This window comes from Anomaloglossus baeobatrachus, chromosome 2 (assembly GCF_048569485.1).
Source record: "Anomaloglossus baeobatrachus isolate aAnoBae1 chromosome 2, aAnoBae1.hap1, whole genome shotgun sequence".
Taxonomy (NCBI): Eukaryota; Metazoa; Chordata; class Amphibia; order Anura; family Aromobatidae; genus Anomaloglossus; species Anomaloglossus baeobatrachus.
In genome coordinates, this window is record NC_134354.1 from 348,327,332 (window position 1) to 348,350,116 (window position 22,785).

Below are 22,785 nucleotides of genomic sequence, written 5' to 3' on the forward strand. Positions count from 1 at the left end.
CCAGCTCCCAAACCCCTCTAAACGATGCAAGTTAGGTAACCATGGAGTTTTCCATATAGAGGTGTATTGTGAAATTCCCTGAATGTCTTGTAGTTTTTTAGTTTTATCTCAAAGTTTTTGGATTAGTAGTAGGGTTGGGCAACTATTAGCAGCAGCTCCGAAGCCTCTTGCCTCTAGAACCTCGTATAGACTAGTGGAGTGAAAATATTGTTGTAGAATCATATACTGTGCCCACCCCCCCCCCTCCAGGGTCCTCCCATCCCCTAATGTGCTGAAGCTGAGCTGCCAGATAGTAAACCCATGGATTGGGTACCGCCAGACCTCCACTACTTTTATCCCTCTGCAGGGTCTCGAGCCTAATGCGCAGCATCTTTCCGCTCCAGATCAATTCCCGGAATAATGCATTTACCTTATGGAAAAATCTTTGTGGGATCCATTGTGGATAGTGTGTAGCTTGTATAATAGTTGGGGCATCCAGATCATTTTGATCAAGTTAGTGCGGCCAACTGCTGAGAAGGGCAGGCGAGACCAGACTTCCTTCTTATCCTTAAATTTCGACAGAATAGGGGTTAGGTCGAGATTCTCATAATCCTCAACACGAGTGGTGACTATTATCCCCAAATATTTAAACTGGGCAACAACCTTTAGGCTCGAGTGTATGTAGTTAAGTGAGTTTGTGGTTCCATCCACCGGAAGTAATACAGACTTTTCCCAGTTAATTGATAGACCTGAGTACTTCCCAAATTCTTGTATAACCCCCATAGCTCTTGGCAGTGATCATGTTACATTGGCCAGAAAAAGGAGTGTGTCGTCTGCGTACAACGCTATTTTTTCCTCCTGACCACCCCTCCTGAATCCTGTTATGTCTGGGTTGGATCTAACCATTGCCGCCATAGGCTCAATGGCCAGAGCAAATAGAAAGGGGGATAGTGGGCATCCCTGGCGGGGGCCCCTACCTAGGTGAAAAGGTGAAGTAAGGCATCCATTAACTTTAATCCTAGTAGTAGGGTTACTACAGTTAGGTCCAGAAATATTTGGACAGTGACACAATTTTCGCGAGTTGGGCTCTGCATGCCACCACATTGGATTTGAAATGAAACCTCTACAACAGAATTCAAGTGCAGATTGTAACGTTTAATTTGAAGGTTTGAACAAAAATATCTGATAGAAATTGTAGGAATTGTACACATTTCTTTACAAACACTCCACATTTTAGGAGGTCAAAAGTAATTGGACAAATAAACCAAACCCAAACAAAATATTTTTATTTTCAATATTTTGTTGCGAATCCTTTTGGAGGCAATCACTGCCTTAAGTCTGGAACCCATGGACATCACCAAATGCTGGGTTTCCTCCTTCTTAATGCTTTGCCAGGCCTTTACAGCCGCAGCCTTCAGGTCTTGCTTGTTTGTGGGTCTTTCCGTCTTAAGTCTGGATTTGAGCAAGTGAAATGCATGCTCAATTGGGTTAAGATCTGGTGATTGACTTGGCCATTGCAGAATGTTCCACTTTTTTGCACTCATGAACTCCTGGGTAGCTTTGGCTGTATGCTTGGGGTCATTGTCCATCTGTACTATGAAGCGCCGTCCGATCAACTTTGCGGCATTTGGCTGAATCTGGGCTGAAAGTATATCCCGGTACACTTCAGAATTCATCCAGCTACTCTTGTCTGCTGTTATGTCATCAATAAACACAAGTGACCCAGTGCCATTGAAAGCCATGCATGCCCATGCCATCACGTTGCCTCCACCATGTTTTACAGAGGATGTGTTGTGCCTTGGTTCATGTGCCGTTCCCTTTCTTCTCCAAACTTTTTTCTTCCCATCATTCTGGTACAGGTTGATCTTTGTCTCATCTGTCCATAGAATACTTTTCCAGAACTGAGCTGGCTTCATGAGGTGTTTTTCAGCAAATTTAACTCTGGCCTGTCTATTTTTGGAATTGATGAATGGTTTGCATCTAGATGTGAACCCTTTGTATTTACTTTCATGGAGTCTTCTCTTTACTGTTGACTTAGAGACAGATACACCTACTTCACTGAGAGTGTTCTGGACTTCAGTTGATGTTGTGAACGGGTTCTTCTTCACCAAAGAAAGTATGCGGCGATCATCCACCACTGTTGTCATCCGTGGACGCCCAGGCCTTTTTGAGTTCCCAAGCTCACCAGTCAATTCCTTTTTTCTCAGAATGTACCCGACTGTTGATTTTGCTACTCCAAGCATGTCTGCTATCTCTCTGATGGATTTTTTCTTTTTTTTCAGCCTCAGGATGTTCTGCTTCACCTCAATTGAGAGTTCCTTAGACCGCATGTTGTCTGGTCACAGCAACAGCTTCCAAATGCAAAACCACACACCTGTAATCAACCCCAGACCTTTTAACTACTTCATTGATTACAGGTTAACGAGGGAGATGCCTTCAGAGTTAATTGCAGCCCTTAGAGTCCCTTGTCCAATTACTTTTGGTCCCTTGAAAAAGAGGAGTCTATGCATTACAGAGCTATGATTCCTAAACCCTTTCTCTGATTTGGATGTGAAAACTCTCATACTGCAGCTGGGAGTGTGCACTTTCAGCCCATATTATATATTATTTATATATATATATATATATATATATATATATATATATATATATATATATATATATATATTATATTGAACATGTTTTTGTAAACCGCTAAAATAACAAAACTTGTGTCACTGTCCAAATATTTCTGGCCCTGACTGTATATAGAAGTCTTACCTAGGAAATAAAGTCCCTCCCCAGTCCAAATCTGTCAAGTACTGCCCAGAGAAACTCCCACTCAATAGTCGAAAGCCTTAGCGGCGTCTAGGGAGCAAATTACTCTATCCCCTGAGTTATCAACTGTCAATTGTAGGTTGAGGTGTAACCGTCGTATATTCACTGCCGTTGATCTGGAAGGCATGAACCCCGACTGGTCCGAATGGATTAATGAAAGTATAACCTTATTGAGTCTGGAAGCTAGTACATTAGCTATTATTTTGATATCTGTAGGTAATAGAGAGATAGGTCTATAAGAGTCAGGGATGAGGGGATCCTTGCCAGGTTTAGGTATGACAACTATCACTGCTTCTCGCATCGACTGGGGCAAGGTGCCATTTTTAGCTGCTTGCTGGAAGGTCGACAGCAGCTGGGGGAGCAGGATGTCTCCAAACTTTTTGTAAATCTCTGTGGGGATCCCATCTGAACCCGGTGACTTATTATTGAGCATGGAGGATACCGCTAAATGCAACTCTTCCAGTGTGAGTGGACTGTTTAGGTATACCCTGTCCTCATCTGAAAGTGAGGGCAAGGGGGGGATGTCTTTCAGGTAAGAAGCTATCTGTTCCCTATCATATTGCAGTTTAGTACTGTAAAGTTGTTCGTAGAATTCAGAGAAGGTAGCCAAAATTTGGTCAGGTTGATTGACTATGGTCCCGGTTTTGTCCCTTAGCACCACCACAAATGTGTTCCCACTTTGTGCTTTAGCAATCACCGCTAATAAATGACTCGCTTTTTCGCCCTCTTCAAAGAATCTCTCTTGTGAAAAAAGTCTTTTGTTAGTGGCCCGCTCCTTAATGTGAGAGTCATATGCTTCTTGTGCCTCCCTCCATTCCAGTAAGTCCCGTGTATCCCCTGACAGAATGTATTTCTGTTCTGTCGTCTGGACCCGTTCTTTAAGAAAAATTTCAAATTGTGCCGACTTAATTTTAGATCTACTGACCCCCTGTATCAGTGACCCCCTCAGACAGGCCTTCATGGCATCCCAAACAGTGTTAAGCGACATCTCCCCAGTACAGTTGTCCTGAAAATAGTATTCAAGGGCTAGTTCAACCGGGCCCACATCTATAATCTGTAGCCAAAAAGGATTAAAGGACCACAAGCTACGGGTACGATCAAGCCCAGGTAAAATATTAAGTCATGTCAACAGTGGGGAATGGTCTGATAAACCTCTAGGAAGGTATTCCCCAAGATCAGGTCTATTCTGGACAGAGTGTTATGTGTGTTGGAATATCACGAGAATCGCTTGACTCCAGGGTTTCTGATTCGCCACAGATCTGAAAGTGCCAGTTCAGCTACCGTGTCCCCAAATTTGGAGTTAGGATGGTGTTCTAAGTGAGTACCCGCATTGTGTTTGTCCCAATATGGGTGAATGATGTTGTTGAAATCCCCCGTGCACACCACCTGTACATTGGGGGTCTTGCTAATCATTTCCGCCATTTTGTTCACAACAGTATTATTATATGGAGGCGGTATATAAACTGTTATCAGAAGGAGCTCCTTGTTAAATATTTTACAGTGCACGCAAATTAATCTACCTTCCTGATCTACTGTGGATGAAATGATCTCAAATGGGATTGCTCTGTGGACTAAGATACTGACACCTCTGGAATGAGCTGTGTAGGTTGAGTGGAAACAATGGCCCACCCATGAGCGATTCATGTATGCTATTTTGTCGCCCTCCAAATGTGTCTCCTGTAGGCAGATGATTGCTGGAAAGTGGGATTTGACCTGTTCCATTACTGCTACCCTTTTTGTGGGGTCCCCCAAACCACGGACATTCCAAGAATGTATGTTAATCCTACCCAACATCCTGGTGGTATGCGTATGTAGTGCAAGCAGTCACCCCCCGGCAAAGAGTTCCACCCCTCCTCCACCTTCCTGAACCACATGAGAACCATTAGCAGACACAAATATAAAAGCATCATTAAAGCTGCAGAAACATTCCCCCTCCCCCCGCATCTAACAGTTGTCCCACAACATAAACGTTGAAACTGGGGCACCAGTCCATCCTGAAGCCAAAACAAGAGAGGCAAAATTCCCAGTTCCCAAAATGGTTTAAAGCAAGGAAAAAAAAAAAGCCTGAGAAAAATGAAAAATGCAGGGAAGTGAGAAAAACAAAAACAGTCTCTGGAAGTGAAAAAGGGAAAGAAAGGAAACCCAAACTACTCTTCCAGGGAGTTCTGCTGGAACCAATCAATGGGTATCATAATAATTTTATCCACTGGGCCAATCCTATGTAATCGCAACAGAAAGTCGAGTATTCATCACCCATATTGTCCTTAAAGGGTTACATATCAATGTTGTGGATTTTGCCTGAGCCGTTGCTCATTCATATCGAGCCATCTGAGAGCATCTTTAGGATTTTCAAAAAAGAATGTCTCTTGCAGTGCAGCTACCCTGAGCTTTGCTGGGTACAGCATGGAGTACAAGACTTGTGCATTTCTCAGGTGTCGTTTGACATCTGTGAATTGAGCTTTTCTTTTTGAAATTTCAACTGAATAATCAGGAAAGAAGGATATTTTGTGGCCGTCCACCATTGTGGACCCTTTGTTTCTAGCCGCTCTTAGGATCGCATCCCGGTCTTTATAATGTAGTAGTTTCACCAGGACAGGTCTTGGAGGAGCTCCCGGAGGCAGGGGTCTGGTGGGCACTCTGTGGGCTCTCTATACAGCATACAGGGAGGGATAGGACCTCTGCGCCAAATATTTTTTGCAGCCATCTCTCAAAGAATTCTGACGGATTTGTGCCCTCCGTTTTTTCTGGAACCCCTATCAGCCGCACATTGTTTCTCCTCAATCTATTTTCTAAATCATCTGTCTTGTTAAGTAGAAATGCCAGTTGCTGATCGTGCCTGTGGGAGTCACGGGTAACCTGGGGCATTTTGTCCTCTAAGTCACTGATTCTCCCCTCTGACGCCGTCATGCGGTCATTCACTTTTTGGAGGCTCTGTCTCACACCAGATAACTCCTCCATGATTTGGCCCATCTGGGAGCTGAGGGATGTCATCATGGAGCCATTTTGAGCTATAGCTGCAAGCACATCTTTCAGAGTGGGCTCAGCACCCTGCAGAGTTGTGGCAGGCTCAGGGGGACATTTATTATGTATGGATGTAGGGAGCTCCAACTTGTTTTGCAAGCCTTGCTGTGATAATAATGAGTCTGCATTAGTTTCTCCTCCCTCCTCCACTGCATTGTGAGGGCTGTGCTGCCTGGAGCTCCCCAATTTAACTCCTGCATCTCTGTGTACCGTGGGGGCCCTGCATTCTGTGCTCCTGGCATACTAAGATAGTTTTTCAGTAGGATGCATGGCTGCAGCTCTCCCTACCTTGGAGGCTGGTGTCTGTGTCCCACCACCATTTTGTGCAGTACCTTCCATTCCTGCCGCCTCCTCCTTCTGCCTCCTGCTCGTCCCCCCAGCCATGTAACCTCCGTCCAAGCTGTGCAATAAGTGCAGGGTGGTCTCTGGTTGCTGCACGGATGATTTTTGTCCTCTCCACGGCCCAGTGGAAGTCAGGATAATCGGCAGTTCCAGGAGCTCTCCTCTTAGCTTGTTCTCACATCTCTGGCCAGTCCACACCCTCCAACGTGGTGTACTTAATCCTGTGCACTATATGTCCTATTGGGGGCCCCTATGTTGGAGAAACAGGACAGAGACTGAGAGCAAGGATGATATCTCACCGCCACACAATTACAGACAAAAAAATGCATTTACCTGTGGCCAAACATTTCTGTACTTCAGGACACAACATAACCCATATGAAAGTTGACATATTAAAAGGCAACTTCAGATCTCAGAGCCATCGCAGGGTCTGGGAATACAAATTCATTAAAATGTTTAACTCTGTGTGTCACGAACCACCGGGGGGGTCACTCAGAAATCCCCCGCGCTGGCTACCAGTACGTCACAATCGGGGTGTAACAAGTGGGGGGTCACCCCTCCTTTATACCTCCCGACCGACAGACAGAGCACGTGATGCGCTCTCTAGCGCCCCTCTTATAGTCAGGCCAATTATGGAATTGCCCGACAATAAGCAAGGAGGCCGCTATACTACTTATGCCGATTATTGAAGGGTCCCCGGTGAGAGTAGGGTATATATTCCCCCGACCTCCGCGGGCGGAATATATAAAGCCTCCCCGAATCTCACTGGCCTCCCCACAATAATCCTTGGCACAACTCGCTGCCACCAACCGCTTCACGGTAACTATTAGCCGAACACACAGACGTGGGATTCAAGATCGAGATAACAGAACAGCCCAAGATTAATTATATAATTTAATCAGCCTAAAGCACACTAGAAACTACAATATATACAATAGGGAATCTACAGAATATACAGTTATGTCAGAGTACAGTTACAAGCAAAGCATGGGTTACAAACAGGCATACACAGTTCCAGCAGTTACCTTGTGCGTCTGGCCACAGGGGGGCGCTGTAGGCCAGGTTTCTAGGATCCTTCCCACAGATGTTTCCTACACGTGACCCCCAGCGAAAGAACACTGGAAAATGGCCGAAGTAGGGTTATCAACCTGGGCAAATCCAGGTCCCCTCCTACCTTAGTGACCTCAGAGGGAGCACTGCTCCACCCCTGGCTGGAGTTATGGACAAAATCCACAACATGGATATGGCCATAACTTGGCCTGGGAGCGTCGTAGGCGGACGCCAATGCTCTCATTGTGACAGCTATGAATTTAGCTACAGAATGAGAGGACTCATGACTCGTCTACTAGTTCCACATTGGCTGATATCACGCCTGGGGTATTTCCCAAGCTCCCGCTCCCATAAAAAGGGTGTGCCAGCATCGTCCGCATGCGGAGACACCATTTTTATGGTTGCCATATTTATCGGAAATATGGCTTGCGAGATATGAACCATTTTTTACTGGAGTCGTTCTGTCTGGATACTTCCAAGCTTGCTAATGAGATAGCAGCTCCTACCACAGGGTCACGGCAGGGAGTCATCCTGTGTCCATTGTTCCCACATCATCTCATCTCCATATCACAGGAGATGGCCATGGAGGTGTAACACCTTCACAGATGCTGGACATCTGAGAACAAGAAGGGAGGGGGCACTGCCAGGGAGTGATGAGCGATTATGACTGGAAGTCATAATTCATCTTCATATCCCGGGATTTGCCTCACACCTCCCCCCTTTTGAGGGCGCTAGGGGGCAGCACACTCCGGTGTTCCCCCGTGCGCCCGTCCGCGACCTCTCCTTGTCGGGACAGCCCGTCTGCGTTACCGTGGTCACGGCCCCTTTTGTGGCGAATGGTGAAGTTGTATTGCTGGAGCGCAAGGCTCCATCGCAACAATCGCCCATTCGTCCCAGAGACGGTGTGCAACCAGCTGAGGGGATTGTGGTCCGTCTCCACGATGAAGTGGCGCCCGTATAGATAGGGTTGCAGACGCTGCAGGGCCCACACTATGGCCAGGCACTCCTTCTCCATCGTGGAATAGGCCACTTCCCTTGGTAACAGCTTCCTGCTCAGGTACAAGACTGGGTGCTCTTGGCTCGCAGAGTCCACCTGGCTGAGTACCGCACCGAGGCCGAAGTCACTGGCGTCGGTCTGTACTACAAACGGCCGCGTGAAGTCGGCTGCCTGTAGCACGGGCGGGCTGGACAGGGCGTCCTTTAGGGCCTGGAAGGCTGTCTCGCAGTCCATTGTCCAATCGACTGCAGAGGGCAGCTTCTTCTTGGTGAGGTCCGTCAAGGGCTTTGCCAGGCTACTATAGCGTGGAACAAACCTCCTATAGTACCCAGCGGTCCCCAAGAAGGACATCACCTGCTTCTTGGTCCTGGGGGTGGGCCAGGATGCGATGGCCTCCACTTTCTCAGGCTCGGGCTTCAGTGTTCTCCCGCCTACCCGGTGACCGAGGTACTGGACCTCGCTCATGGCCAGCTGACACTTTCCCGGCTTGATGGTCAAACCTGCCCGGTGGATCCGCCTGAGCACCTGTGCTAGATGCTCTAGGTGGTCCTCCCAGGTGGGACTGAAGACGGCAATGTCATCCAGGTACGCGGCCGCGTACCCTTCAAGTCCCTTGAGCAGGGTGTTGACCATCCGCTGGAAAGTGGCAGGGGCATTCCTCATCCCGAATGGCATCACCGTGGACTCGTATAGTCCAAATGGGGTAATAAAGGCAGAGCGTTCCCTGGCCTTGCGAGTCAGGGGGATCTGCCAATATCCCCGGCTCAGGTCCATGATGGTCAGGTACTGAGCCCCGGCCAACTGATCGAGCAGGTCATCGATGCGTGGCATTGGGTACGCATCGGCGACCGTGACAGCATTGAGCCCCCTGTAGTCCACGCAGAACCGAGTGGTTCGGTCCTTCTTAGGGACGAGGACTACAGGCGAGGCCCAAGCGCTGTTGGATGCCTGGATCACCCCCAGCTTCAGCATCTCGTCAATCTCCTGGCGCATGTGTTGCTGCACCTCCAGGGAGACCCGATATGCTGAACGCCGGATCGGGGGATGATCCCCAGTGTCCACGTGATGGACAGCCAAGTCAGTCCTTCCGGGCTGGTTGGTAAACAACCCCCGGAAGGGGAGGAGGGTGGCCCACAGCTGGGACCGTTGGTCCTCCAAGAGCTGGTGGCCAACCTCCACATCCTCAATGGATCCGCCTGCCCTAACCTGGGCTAGCATATCCAAGAGGGTTTCCGCTTCTCCCTCCTCGGGCAGGTTGCACACGGGGAGCGCACATGCCTCCCGCTCATGATGTGCCTTCATCATGTTCACATGGAAGGGCTTCCGCCTTCCACGGGCAGGGTCCAGGGTGACCAGGTACGTCACAGGGTTGAGCTGCTGGTACACGAGGTATGGGCCTTCCCAGGCTGCCTGAAGCTTGTCCTGTGGTACGGGGACCAGTACCCACACCTTTTGACCCACTTGGTAGGTCCTCTCACAAGCGTTCTGGTCGTACCAACGCTTCTGATCGGCCTGGGCTTGAGCCATATTGTCGTGTACCAGTTGCGTCAAGGCCTGCATTTTGTCCCGGAAGCGCATGACATACTCGATAACCGACACTCCAGGGGTGGCCAAATCCCCTTCCCAAGCCTCTTTCACCAGAGCCAGGGGGCCCCGCACACGTCGCCCGTACAGGAGCTCAAACGGTGAGAATCCTGTTGAGGCCTGTGGAACCTCCCGGTAAGCAAATAACAGGTGTGGGAGATACCGCTCCCAGTCACGCCCATGGGAGTCGACCAACATCTTAAGCATCTGCTTTAAGGTGCCATTGAACCGCTCGCACAGGCCATTAGTCTGTGGATGGTACGGGCTGGCCACCAGATGTCGCACCTGGACTTGCTTACAGAGGGCCTCCATCAGCTGGGACATGAATTGGGTCCCCCGGTCAGTGAGCATTTCCTGGGGAAAACCCACTCGGGAGAAAATCTCCAGCAATGCGGTGGCCACCTTGTCAGCCCGAATGGACGACAAGGCCACTGCTTCTGGGTACCGGGTGGCATAGTCCACTACCGTCAGTATGAAGCGTTTCCCGGAGCTGCTGGGGATGGCCAGCGGGCCGACCAGATCCACAGCCACCCTCCTGAAAGGCTCATCGATGATTGGCAGAGATACTAGTGGGGCTTTGGGGTGTGGCCCCTCCTTCCCCACTCTCTGACAGGTTTCACACGAACGGCAGTAGGCAGCCACATCGGCCCCCATTTTTGGCCAGTAGAAATGCTGGTTTAACCTGGCCTTGGTCTTAGCGATCCCTAGGTGTCCGGCCATCGGAATCTCATGTGCGATCCGCAACAACTCCGTCCGGAACGGATAGGGTACCACCAACTGTCGGTCCCTGGGCCACGCCTCCGGTGAACCCTGCTGGACCGTGGCCCGGTACAGCCGTCCTTGGTCCCAGACCACTCGCTCCGGGTCCGAGTCCGAGGGAGGCTGTGCCGCCTGCTCCTTAAGAGCTTTCAGGCTGTCGTCAGCTTCTAACGCTGCCTGAAACCCCTGACTAGATGTGGCCAGAATCGACGAGACTGTCACATCTTCAGTCAGTACCCCGGGACCTGTGTCCTGGCCTCCACCTGACTCGGCTGCCACTTGGTCAGAAGGGGAAGAGCTATCGGACCTCCGGGAGGCCCCTTGGCTTCCAGCACTCCCACTGCGGGTGACAGCGGCCACAGCCGCTGCGACCGTGGGTCGTGCCTGCTCCTCCTCCGTTCCTGACCAAGTCGCCGGTTCAGGCAGACCTACCTGGCTTCCTGACACCCCGGTTGTGGGGGAACCATGCACCGAGATCTTACCTGGGAGCACTTCCGCTCCTGGACCGGCCCCAATCTCACCTGCCTGTTCCCCTCCTGCAGCAACAGAACCCCGCTGTGAAATCTCTGGGGACCCCACATTTGCTGTGGTAGCCCCCACCCCACACACTGGTCCTCCCCCTGCAGCACCCTGCTCTCTGCTTATCCCTGCAGAGGGCAACAGATCCCAGCTCACAGGCTGATTACTTGTAGAGGCATTGTCACACCTTTCTCTGACCCCCTCCCCTGTCACAACTGCAGCTGTGTGTGTGTCTATGGTGTCTATGCAAGCAGAAATATCAGAGTTCACTCCCTCCTCCCTTACATCATTCATAGATAACACATTAACATTGTCCGGAGGCATGTCAGTACTGGCTGAAGGTTCAGCCCTTGGTTGGGGCCCAAACTGGGAGGTTATCTGCCCCAAATCTGTCCCAAGTAGCACGTTTGCGGGGATCCGATCAGTTACCCCCACCTCTCTCACCCCTCGCCCTGCGCCCCAGTCCACATAAATGTCAGCAACAGGCAGCGCCGGGTCAATGCCTCCAATCCCGGAGACAGCGAGGGTTTTTCCAGGGATCAAGTCTTGGGGGGACACCATCTCAGGCCGCACCAGAGTCACCTCCGAGGCGCTGTCTCGCAGTCCCATGGTCACAGACCGGCCGACGGTGACAGGTTGGAAGCTGTCCAGGGACCTACCACCACCCCCACCCACACAATACACCTTGGGCGGCCCTTGGGACGGGGACGGAGCCGGGGCCTTGGGACGCTGAGGGCACATGGCCTTGAAGTGTCCAGGTAGGTTGCACTGGTGGCACCGTCTTGGTTCTGCCACGGGCCTGGAGAGGGGAGTTGAGGGGGACACCCCCTGCAGTCTAGGGGCAGGTGGGGCAGTCGCAGAGTTCATCTTACCCCCTCTCCAGGTGCTGCTGGTGGCTGCTCTCCTGGCCTCAGGAGCCCGATTGTTGGTGTAGTCATCGGCCAGGGCAGCTGTAGCCGTGGACCCCTTTGGCTTCTGGTCTCGGATGAACTGGCGGAGATCCTCAGGGCAGTTCCACAAGAGTTGCTCCGTGATGAACAAGTCCAGGATCTCCGGTCCGGTGGAAAGCTGCAGGCCTTGGGTCCAGTGGTCGGCAGCTCGGGCAAGTGCCCGCCGGTGGTCAGCCCAGGAGTCCTTTGGTCCCTTCTGTAGGCTCCGGAACTTCTTGCGGTAGGACTCTGGAGTGAGGTTGTACTGTTGGATCAGGGCCCGCTTGATGGTGTCGTAGCCCTGATCTGCCTCAGCAGGCAAGTCCCCAAGGATATCCAGGGCCTTACCCCTTAAACGGGGGGTCAGGTATTTGGCCCACTGGTCCTTGTCCAGATGGTGCTGCAGGCAAGTCCGTTCAAAAGCAGTCAAGAAAGAGTCCAAGTCTCCATCCTTCTCCAGCACTGGGAAGTCCTCAACACGGACCTTTGGAAGTTTGGTGTCTTGAAGGTCACGTGTGGCTGATGAGGGCCGGAGCTGAGCTAGCTGCAGCTGGTAGTCACGCTCTGCCTGGCGCTCTTCACGTGCTGCTTGCCGCTCCGCAGCCTCACGCACTGCTTGCCGCTCACGCTCGGCCATGAGTATCTCGTAGGTATCCCGGTCTCCAGCCTGGAGAAGGGCCATAGCCATTTGAAGAAGGCTATCCGAGCCCCCCAGGCTCGGTGGAATGGCACGTGGTGATCTGCGGCCCGCTGCGGAGCCTGGTGCTTCACTGTCCATTGCAGAGCGGAGGGCTGGCATCTGGCTCGTTGAGGACCCTTGGGTGAGCTGCTCCTCATCTTGTCCAGCAGTGCCAGGTTGTGCAATGTCCTCTGCAGAGCGGTTCTCTGGCGTCGGGCTCTTGGAGGGCTCGTGGACAACCTCCTCATCGTCTCTGGCCTGAGCATCGGCCATTCCTTTGGCTTTGCTCCTGGTGCTCTCAGCCATTGTTGCAGACTTTGGTCACTGACACAGAACTGACACCTGATGCCTCCACACACCTTACAGTATCTGCACTCTGACACTCTAGTGTTGGTCTGGTCTGAAGACCCCAGCAGCCACAGCTGCTGCAGGCAGTCTTTAGTGTCTGGGAGTATGGGTCTCACACTCACACACACTATTATCTCGATCCCACCGCTATGCCACCAATATGTCACGAACCACCGGGGGGGTCACTCAGAAATCCCCCGCGCTGGCTACCAGTACGTCACAATCGGGGTGTAACAAGTGGGGGGTCACCCCTCCTTTATACCTCCCGACCGACAGACAGAGCACGTGATGCGCTCTCTAGCGCCCCTCTTATAGTCAGGCCAATTATGGAATTGCCCGACAATAAGCAAGGAGGCCGCTATACTACTTATGCCGATTATTGAAGGGTCCCCGGTGAGAGTAGGGTATATATTCCCCCGACCTCCGCGGGCGGAATATATAAAGCCTCCCCGAATCTCACTGGCCTCCCCACAATAATCCTTGGCACAACTCGCTGCCACCAACCGCTTCACGGTAACTATTAGCCGAACACACAGACGTGGGATTCAAGATCGAGATAACAGAACAGCCCAAGATTAATTATATAATTTAATCAGCCTAAAGCACACTAGAAACTACAATATATACAATAGGGAATCTACAGAATATACAGTTATGTCAGAGTACAGTTACAAGCAAAGCATGGGTTACAAACAGGCATACACAGTTCCAGCAGTTACCTTGTGCGTCTGGCCACAGGGGGGCGCTGTAGGCCAGGTTTCTAGGATCCTTCCCACAGATGTTTCCTACACGTGACCCCCAGCGAAAGAACACTGGAAAATGGCCGAAGTAGGGTTATCAACCTGGGCAAATCCAGGTCCCCTCCTACCTTAGTGACCTCAGAGGGAGCACTGCTCCACCCCTGGCTGGAGTTATGGACAAAATCCACAACATGGATATGGCCATAACTTGGCCTGGGAGCGTCGTAGGCGGACGCCAATGCTCTCATTGTGACAGCTATGAATTTAGCTACAGAATGAGAGGACTCATGACTCGTCTACTAGTTCCACATTGGCTGATATCACGCCTGGGGTATTTCCCAAGCTCCCGCTCCCATAAAAAGGGTGTGCCAGCATCGTCCGCATGCGGAGACACCATTTTTATGGTTGCCATATTTATCGGAAATATGGCTTGCGAGATATGAACCATTTTTTACTGGAGTCGTTCTGTCTGGATACTTCCAAGCTTGCTAATGAGATAGCAGCTCCTACCACAGGGTCACGGCAGGGAGTCATCCTGTGTCCATTGTTCCCACATCATCTCATCTCCATATCACAGGAGATGGCCATGGAGGTGTAACACCTTCACAGATGCTGGACATCTGAGAACAAGAAGGGAGGGGGCACTGCCAGGGAGTGATGAGCGATTATGACTGGAAGTCATAATTCATCTTCATATCCCGGGATTTGCCTCTGTGTACCGTGGGGGCCCTGCATTCTGTGCTCCTGGCATACTAAGATAGTTTTTCAGTAGGATGCATGGCTGCAGCTCTCCCTACCTTGGAGGCTGGTGTCTGTGTCCCACCACCATTTTGTGCAGTACCTTCCATTCCTGCCGCCTCCTCCTTCTGCCTCCTGCTCGTCCCCCCAGCCATGTAACCTCCGTCCAAGCTGTGCAATAAGTGCAGGGTGGTCTCTGGTTGCTGCACGGATGATTTTTGTCCTCTCCACGGCCCAGTGGAAGTCAGGATAATCGGCAGTTCCAGGAGCTCTCCTCTTAGCTTGTTCTCACATCTCTGGCCAGTCCACACCCTCCAACGTGGTGTACTTAATCCTGTGCACTATATGTCCTATTGGGGGCCCCTATGTTGGAGAAACAGGACAGAGACTGAGAGCAAGGATGATATCTCACCGCCACACAATTACAGACAAAAAAATGCATTTACCTGTGGCCAAACATTTCTGTACTTCAGGACACAACATAACCCATATGAAAGTTGACATATTAAAAGGCAACTTCAGATCTCAGAGCCATCGCAGGGTCTGGGAATACAAATTCATTAAAATGTTTAACTCTGTGGACACAGGACTCATCCTGTCAGGAAGATTTATGGACAATTACAAAATCTGAGGAGTCTATTCTAGAGACTCACCTGACCTCTGATCCTACATGGATATTGGGACAATAAAACTCTCACACCACTAATCAAAGCTAATTAAGAAATCACTTTCTAAGCTCAGTGTTTGTTTATTTAAATGTCTTTTATTATGCCATCCCTCAGCTCTGTTTGTGCATATATTTGTGTTTCTTCAGATATTTTGTCATACGATGCCTGATGAAGGGACCTGAGATGCCTCGAAAGCTTGCTTTGTAACATCACTTTATTTTATTTGAGTTAGCCATTAAAAGGTATCACAAGATTATAATTTTGTTCCTCTCACTGAGAACATTCAATAATTTTTCAACTGGCTAACACTGTACCAAAACCTTTTCACTTGTATGTACATATATATACACTGAAAACCTGGTGTGGGTGGGGACAGGTCTGCCAGCTATGCTACATGCAAAGTCTAGAATCTTCCACTGTGTCAGAATGGCTGCGCACAGTAATCTAAGTGATGCATCGTTGAACTCTGGGTCTCTTTGCCTACATCATGCTGCTCTCAGATAAGGTTGTTAAAACCTGCTAACAGATTTCCTTTAAGTTATTTGGCACTATATTACTGGTTGCAGTGGCTACACAGTATTACTAGCCATATATTTGAGTGGTTATTTATTTGTTTTTCTAAATACTCTCTTATTCCTCTTAAGACAGTGAAAGGAGGCATCTCAGAGACCCGAATAGAGAAGAGGATAGTGATTACAGGTGATGGAGACTTGGATCATGATCAGGTAATCCTGCCAAATACCGTTGGTTTGTTTGTATAGTAGTCTTAACAGTAAAAATTTTGACATGGCATATATTTTGGTTATTTTTGTGTTTTACATGTCATCAGGTCCTGGTGCAAGCTATCAAAGAGGCAAAGGAGCAACACCCAGATATGTCAGTGACCAAGGTGGTGGTTCATCAGGAGACAGAAATAGCAGAGGAATAAATACAAAGGTAGGCAACAAGTTATGCATCATTGTTAACCTGATTCAGTGTTTCTCCATATTTCTCTGGCTGGCACTTTCACTTCCATAGGCATATTGATTTTCCCGTATTACTCCTTTGGGATGAATTGTGCCGCTGATTAAGTGGGATTGCAGAATTTAGACTCAGAACTATTGACAAACTCCTCTTAACTTTGTCACTTGGTTGAGTGTGCTTTGGTTTTTTATAGTTTTTCTTTGTTTTTCATTTGCAGGGGTCCTAGGCCGCTGTTATACAACTCTGATAGTGATTTAAAGGGGTTGTGCACAATTAGAAAAACATTGCTTTCTTCCATACCTTGTGTATGGTTATTACAGCCTAAACTGTATAGCACTGAGTGAGCCTCAGCTGTAGTGTCATACAATATGTAGACAGCTGTTTCTTTAACCCTTCATGACTTACTGGTCTTATTGCTGTCTTTGATGCGGGCTCCCATGCAGATCCTGCATCTGTCGGCTGATCTGATGAGCCGACATGTGCCTTTAACAGCTGTGGGTGGATCCACCTGATGCTGTGAACTAGTTGAATCTCACTGTCAAATTCTGACAGCGTGATTGAACACCTGCCGCGGGGAGCGCTCCTTTTCCTGCCCCTGTGATCTGATTGTGAGGTGGTGATAGGTTGTCATGATAGCTGGGTGTCAGCTGATGACTCTTGTATCTGTCATGATAAACTTCCTGTAAATATTGGCTGTGTGCCGCCATTCATAGGAGATGATCATTTCTGCTGTACAGAGTAGAGCTGATGGCCCTCCTCGGTATAGTAGAAGCTATCGGACTTCAAGTCCCCTAAGGGTAAATACAATAAAACGTGAGGGAAAGAAAGTTTTTTAAAAACATTAAAAGTACACAAAACCTCAAATCACCCCCCTTTTGCCTCGTAAATAATTAAAAAAAAAACCAATACTCTTAGATCGAACATTTCTGAAAATGGCAATACTATCAAAATATAAAATAAATGAATCCTATGATAAACCGAGTAAGAACAAAACAACGAAACGCCAGAATTACTTTTTTTTTTTTTAGCCTCCGCAACTTTAAAATAAAATGCAATAAGAGGTAATCAAAACATCTTATCTACCCAAAATAGTGTCTGTAAAGCTGGGTTCACACTAAGCGACAGCGACAACGACGTCGCTGTTACGTCACCATTTTCGGTGACGTAACAGCGACCTTGTAAGTCGCTGTTATGATCGCTGCTTAGCTGTCAAACACAGCAGAAGCAGCGATCATAACGTCGCTGTGCTACATGTGCAGAGAGCAAGGAGCCGCGCTTAGCGCTGGCTCCTTGCTCTCCTAGGTACAGTACACATCGGGTTAATTAACCTGATGTGTGCTGCAGCTACATGTCACAGTGCAGAGAGCAGGGAGCCGCGCTTAGCGCTGGCTCCTTGCTCTCCTAGGTACAGTACACATCGGGTTAATTAACCCGATGTGTGCTGCAGCTACATGTCACAGTGCAGAGAGCAGGGAGCCGCTCACACTGCTTAGCGCTGGCTCCTTGCTCTCCTTGCTACAGTATTTCATCAGGTTAATTAACCCGATGTGTACTGCAGCCACATGTGCACAGAGCAGGAGCCGGCACTGGCAGCAAGAGGGGAGGCTGGTAACGAAGGTAAATATCGGGTAACCAGCGAAAGGTCTTCCCTTGGTTACCCGATGTTTACGCTGGTTACAGCTTACCGCAGCTGCCAGACGCCGGCTCCTGCTCTCTGCTCGCTTCATTTCGTCGCTCTCTCGCTGTCACACACAGCGATGTGTGTGTCACAGCAGGAGAGTGACGACCAAAAAATGAAGCTGGACATTCAGCAACGACCGGCGACCTCACAGCAGGGGCCAGGTCGTTGCTGGATGTCACACACAGCGACAGCGACGGGACATCGCTGCAACGTCACAGAAAATGGTGACGTAGCAGCGACGTCGTTGTCGCTGTGTGTGACACCAGCTTAAGACATCAGACTAGGGCGTAAAAAATAAGCCATAACACCGCTCCAGATCCCGAAAAATGTTATGGGTCTCGGAAAATTGAAATAGTTTTTTTTTTTTTTTTTACAAAATTCTGAATTTCTTTTCACCAATTGAATAAAAGTAAAACTATACAATTTTGGTATCTACGCACTTGTACTGACCAGGGGAATCAGAATGGCAGGTCAGATTTTCCATATAATTAACGTGGTAAATAAAAAATACCAACAACTATTGTGGAATTGCACTTTATTTTGCAATGTCATCGCACTTGGAATTTTTTTTTTCCTGTTTTCAAGAACATTATATGGTAAAATGAATGGTTTCATTCAAAAGTACAACTCTTCTTGCAAAAAAAACAAGCCCTCATATGGCTATACTGACGGAAAAATAAAAAAAGGGGAGGAAAAAACAAAATGGAAAATCGCCGGGGAGTGCAGGGATTAAGACAAAGAATCATGTCTATGTATTTCTAGTTCTGGATAACCACCTTCATTCATACAGAATGGATCGGCAGATGCCAGATTAAAAGATTCTGACTTATCAGAAAAAAAAATCTGCCATCAGGGGACACTGAATACATTTTTTGCTTTAGTGTTGCTACAGATAAACCTCTATTTCATTTCTTTTTAGGTCTTTATTGCAAGCCTTTAACTGGGACCATGGACGAATATTTTTTTTCTTCTTCAAAGAAAACCAGCAAGTTTCCAAAAGATTCCCCCACCCCTGGACTGTTTTTACTGTTCACTAGTCCAGACCATTGCTTTAACAGAACAACCAGTTTTATAACCTCATGTTTTTAAAGTGAAAGGAATATTACATGAATGGGACCTCCACATATCTGGAAAGTTCAGAAAGTCTTATTGAAGTTTCAAAGTTCATCTGGAAGGTGTTTGTATACTGTGAATATTGAATGTGACTCGACAGAAATCTTATTTTAGGACACACAGGTGCTATAGCGTGCAGTACAAATATTGGATTACAAGTTACTTCTGTAGGCGTCCAGCACTGGTATAGAGAAGTAATTGTGTTTTATCATTCTTGTCTTTTTTTTTTTTAGCTCTTTGAAATGATATACCAATACGTTTACACTCCGTGTTGGTGGTAATAATTCACCGTAGTTCAATATTAGTCACCTGTATTACTGCTCACTAATGATATAGATCATCTCCCTGCATCTGTCACATTACGGGTCTATCACTTTCCATCTGTCACTATATCAGTATGTCACGATTCCAACTACACGCATACTCCACCGTACCAAGGGGTGTAGCCCATCTTCTCCTGATTGTTTGTATTCTGAGACCATGGGATTCATGAATGTTTCCAAACCATCTTGATTTCCTTGGTAATGAGGATACAGGATGAGGGTCATTACAATGAAACAATCGTGGGCGAAATATGCTTTTTTTTTATTTTTTAACATATTCGTATATTTACAATAATTGAATCTCATTCAGAGGAATTTACAAATAAAACAACTCATGATGTATTATTTTCTACTTTTAAATAATGAAGGATATTTGTAAATGTGGTTTAATTCAATTTTATATAAGTTGTGATAGGTCGTATTTTAGCACATTTTATTGGCTTTTGAGGTGTGACAAGTAAAGTTCTCATCATGTTGTTGCAGGATTGCACATTCAAGTAAATATTTGTAGCTTCTGAAATGTGGTGGATTTTCTTTTCCTTTATTTCTCTATCATTTATTGCTATCAGCTAAGGTGACCTAGGCTACCTAAATTTGGATACACAGTATTAATGTAGGATTCCACTTGCGAGAGACTGAAGTGTATTTCGCATCGCATCTCCCGGGACGGCCTATCTCTTTCCCGACAGGAGCGTCTCAGCTACATAGAAATAGATGCAGCTGACCCGCTCCTGTCGGGAAAGAGGCAAGCTGTCCCGGGAGATGCGATGTGAGATACACTCGAGTATCTCACAAGTGGAATCCTACCCTTAGATGAATATACAGCTGAATCTAATTGATTTTTAGAAGTCAAAACAGGGGGGAAAAGAAACGACCAAAGTCCTCTTTATTGCAAACATATATTTATTATAACTGACAAGAGACAGGGAAAAGACACCACAGTGTTCAAATAAAATCAATAAAAGAAGGATGTGATTGACCATGCATATTTCAAGCATATAACATACAGTATATATGGCAGGTAGTATGAAGGGGTTTCATAGACAGTCCATACAATTCTCTCCATACACCAATAGCGTACTCAATTCATAGTATATACAGAGATCATACCGCACTCAATTCAAAGTGTATATATATCTTCACGGACTTGGGATTGATGTCACAATATATGTGTTGCTGCTTGATTATGTTGCATTGCAATCTCTATATATCCATCAATTGGTTCATGTTGTTTCCAGCAACGCGTTTATAGTGTATATGATCCCCCTGCAGCCATGTTAGCCACTACCCCTGTAGTCCTTGGATTAATCAAACATCAGCCTAGGTAGGCGGTTGTAACATCATATCCTCAGTGTACAGTTTGTCATATGATTGGATTTGGGGATGCTTGATGAGGTATCAGTGCCGACACCTGGCAGTTAATTTATTAGATTTATATCTATATTTATATGACCCTAGCTGAGAAATGTGGGGTGGATTTAAACATTGAGATTACTGGTTTTTTGTACCATGAACATGCTATATGCAGTTCTAATGTTATTGTTTTCTGGTTATCTTTGGGGTATGTTTTTTGCCAGGTGTACGCACTGTTATTTCATTGACATATGATTTTTGGACTATCCTCCCTACAATCTCTATATACACTTTGAATTGAGTGCGGTATGATCTCTGTATATACTATGAATTGAGTACGCTATTGGTGTATGGAGAGAATTGTATGGACTGTCTATGAAACCCCTTCATACTACCTGCCATATATACTGTATGTTATATGCTTGAAATATGCATGGTCAATCACATCCTTCTTTTATTGATTTTATTTGAACGCTGTGGTGTCTTTTCCCTGTCTCTTGTCAGTTATAATAAATATATGTTTGCAATAAAGAGGACTTTGGTCGTTTCTTTTCCCCCCTGTTTTGACACGTATTCAATACGACTGTCCTGAGATGGTCCAGTATCACCCACGTTTGTACCATTATAGGGATTTGCCTTAAGATATTATAAATTAAGAGTAATAATGTGGGTGAATCAATTGCCAATTTTATGCATATGTTGATTTTTAGGACTGGACAATCACTTAATGTTTTGAGGATGACCTGATGCTCGCCCAACAGCAGGGGAAGTGTCATAATGAATTGGCCATGTTTTATTTATTCATTTTTGCTTGTTCCTTTAATTTTTATGAAAAACCACAATCATCACAGGTGTCTTTCAGTGGCTTATTAACTTCTCCGCAGTGAGAATACACCCATGCCTGACCAAGTCTAGTATATGGTTGTCAACCAATAGTTAGCCCTCCACACACACAATGTTTTTTTCCAGGTGGACTAAAGTGACGAGTTTTTAAAGAGGAAACACCTATTTGCACATTTTTCGAAGGTTTACTGAAGCAATGTGTAAACACTTTTTGTTGTTTTGTAAGATGTTTTTAAGGGGCATATTTTTAGTGTTTTGGGGCCTGATTCACTGGTGTTCTTAAGTTCACTAAGCAATGAGTAAAATGCAAGTTTTACAAATACGCTTTAAAAGACACTCAAATGTCTTCCTGGACGTTTTTTTTTTTTGTCTTTTGATTGACTTCTATTGTAAAATATGGATCATCTTCCAAAAGAAAACACCTGAAGAATTGTTCTGTCACTCCTTTTAAACTTTTGATATTTTGGATATCCTGGAGTGGTTACAAGACGCTCAAAAGAATGATAATATGAACAGCAAGATGTTTTTTTCATAGAAAATAATAGAATGGTTGTGCCCAAGTCAACAAGAAAAATGTGTGAAAGGTCCTCTTCAACTATGCGGCGTGACAAAGCTTTGTCAACACTTAGATCTTTAACACCCAAATACTGATCACTGTCCTTTCAGGAAAAAAATTCTTTAGTATTAGTGTCTGCACTGGCAATTTAATGCCAAAATTGTAAAATACTTTAATTATCAAAATGGTTTGGGGTATTTTTGAGTTTTTTTCACAGGATTGAGACTAGTACTTACAAGCTTGATGCTGCATTTAGACAGACACAGGACTTCCTGCTGCAGCAACTGCCACCCAGAGCAGTAGGAAAGATAGTGGGCTGGATTTTTTTTATCATGTCTGAATGGGTGTATAATATATAAGGATAAGGCTGCACATCAAACTTAGATAATGGTATAATGCCTCAAGCATATGGAAAAATATTGAAAAATACAATGAAAAATGCTACTTGCTAACTTGAACATGTGAATAATGAATTGCATACCTGCCATGAATATTAGGAAAAAGGAGATATTTAGCAATCGCATTGATCAATGTAACTGAGCCCCAAAACCTCGTCAAGGTATCTCTCTATATTGGGGTCCCTAGCTCTGTGACCCTAACTGTGTGTCATCTCATTGCAATTAAAAACTGCTGTGGGTAGAGAGGGGTAACCAAGGACTGTCTTATATAGGAGATGGAAAAAACATGGCCGAAAGGGGCGGAGCTGTGTTCACATTCAGAAAAAAACCTACATATAACTGTTAGGGTCACAGAGCTAGGGACCCCAATATAGAGATATACCTT

At 46.9% G+C, this 22,785-nt stretch overlaps 1 protein-coding gene across 9 annotated transcripts in view; it reads left to right on the plus strand.

The window, feature by feature from the left end:
• Window positions 1-19,872, plus strand: part of LOC142291451 (protein 4.1-like) — a 259,547-nt gene extending 239,675 nt beyond the window's left edge. For 5 of the 9 annotated variants that reach the window (XM_075335980.1, XM_075335986.1, XM_075335984.1 and 2 more), the window contains 3 exons: window positions 15,815-15,895; window positions 16,000-16,106; window positions 18,734-19,871. In XM_075335980.1, the coding sequence (XP_075192095.1) occupies window positions 15,815-15,895; window positions 16,000-16,098 (180 nt within the window). In that variant the 3' untranslated portion in view covers window positions 16,099-16,106; window positions 18,734-19,871. Of the gene's footprint in view, window positions 1-15,814; window positions 15,896-15,999; window positions 16,107-18,733 lie in introns of all 9 variants that reach the window. The other 4 variants (XM_075335987.1, XM_075335990.1, XM_075335985.1 and 1 more) reach the window with 2 other exon arrangements.
• The last annotated feature ends 2,913 nt before the right edge of the window (window positions 19,873-22,785 follow it).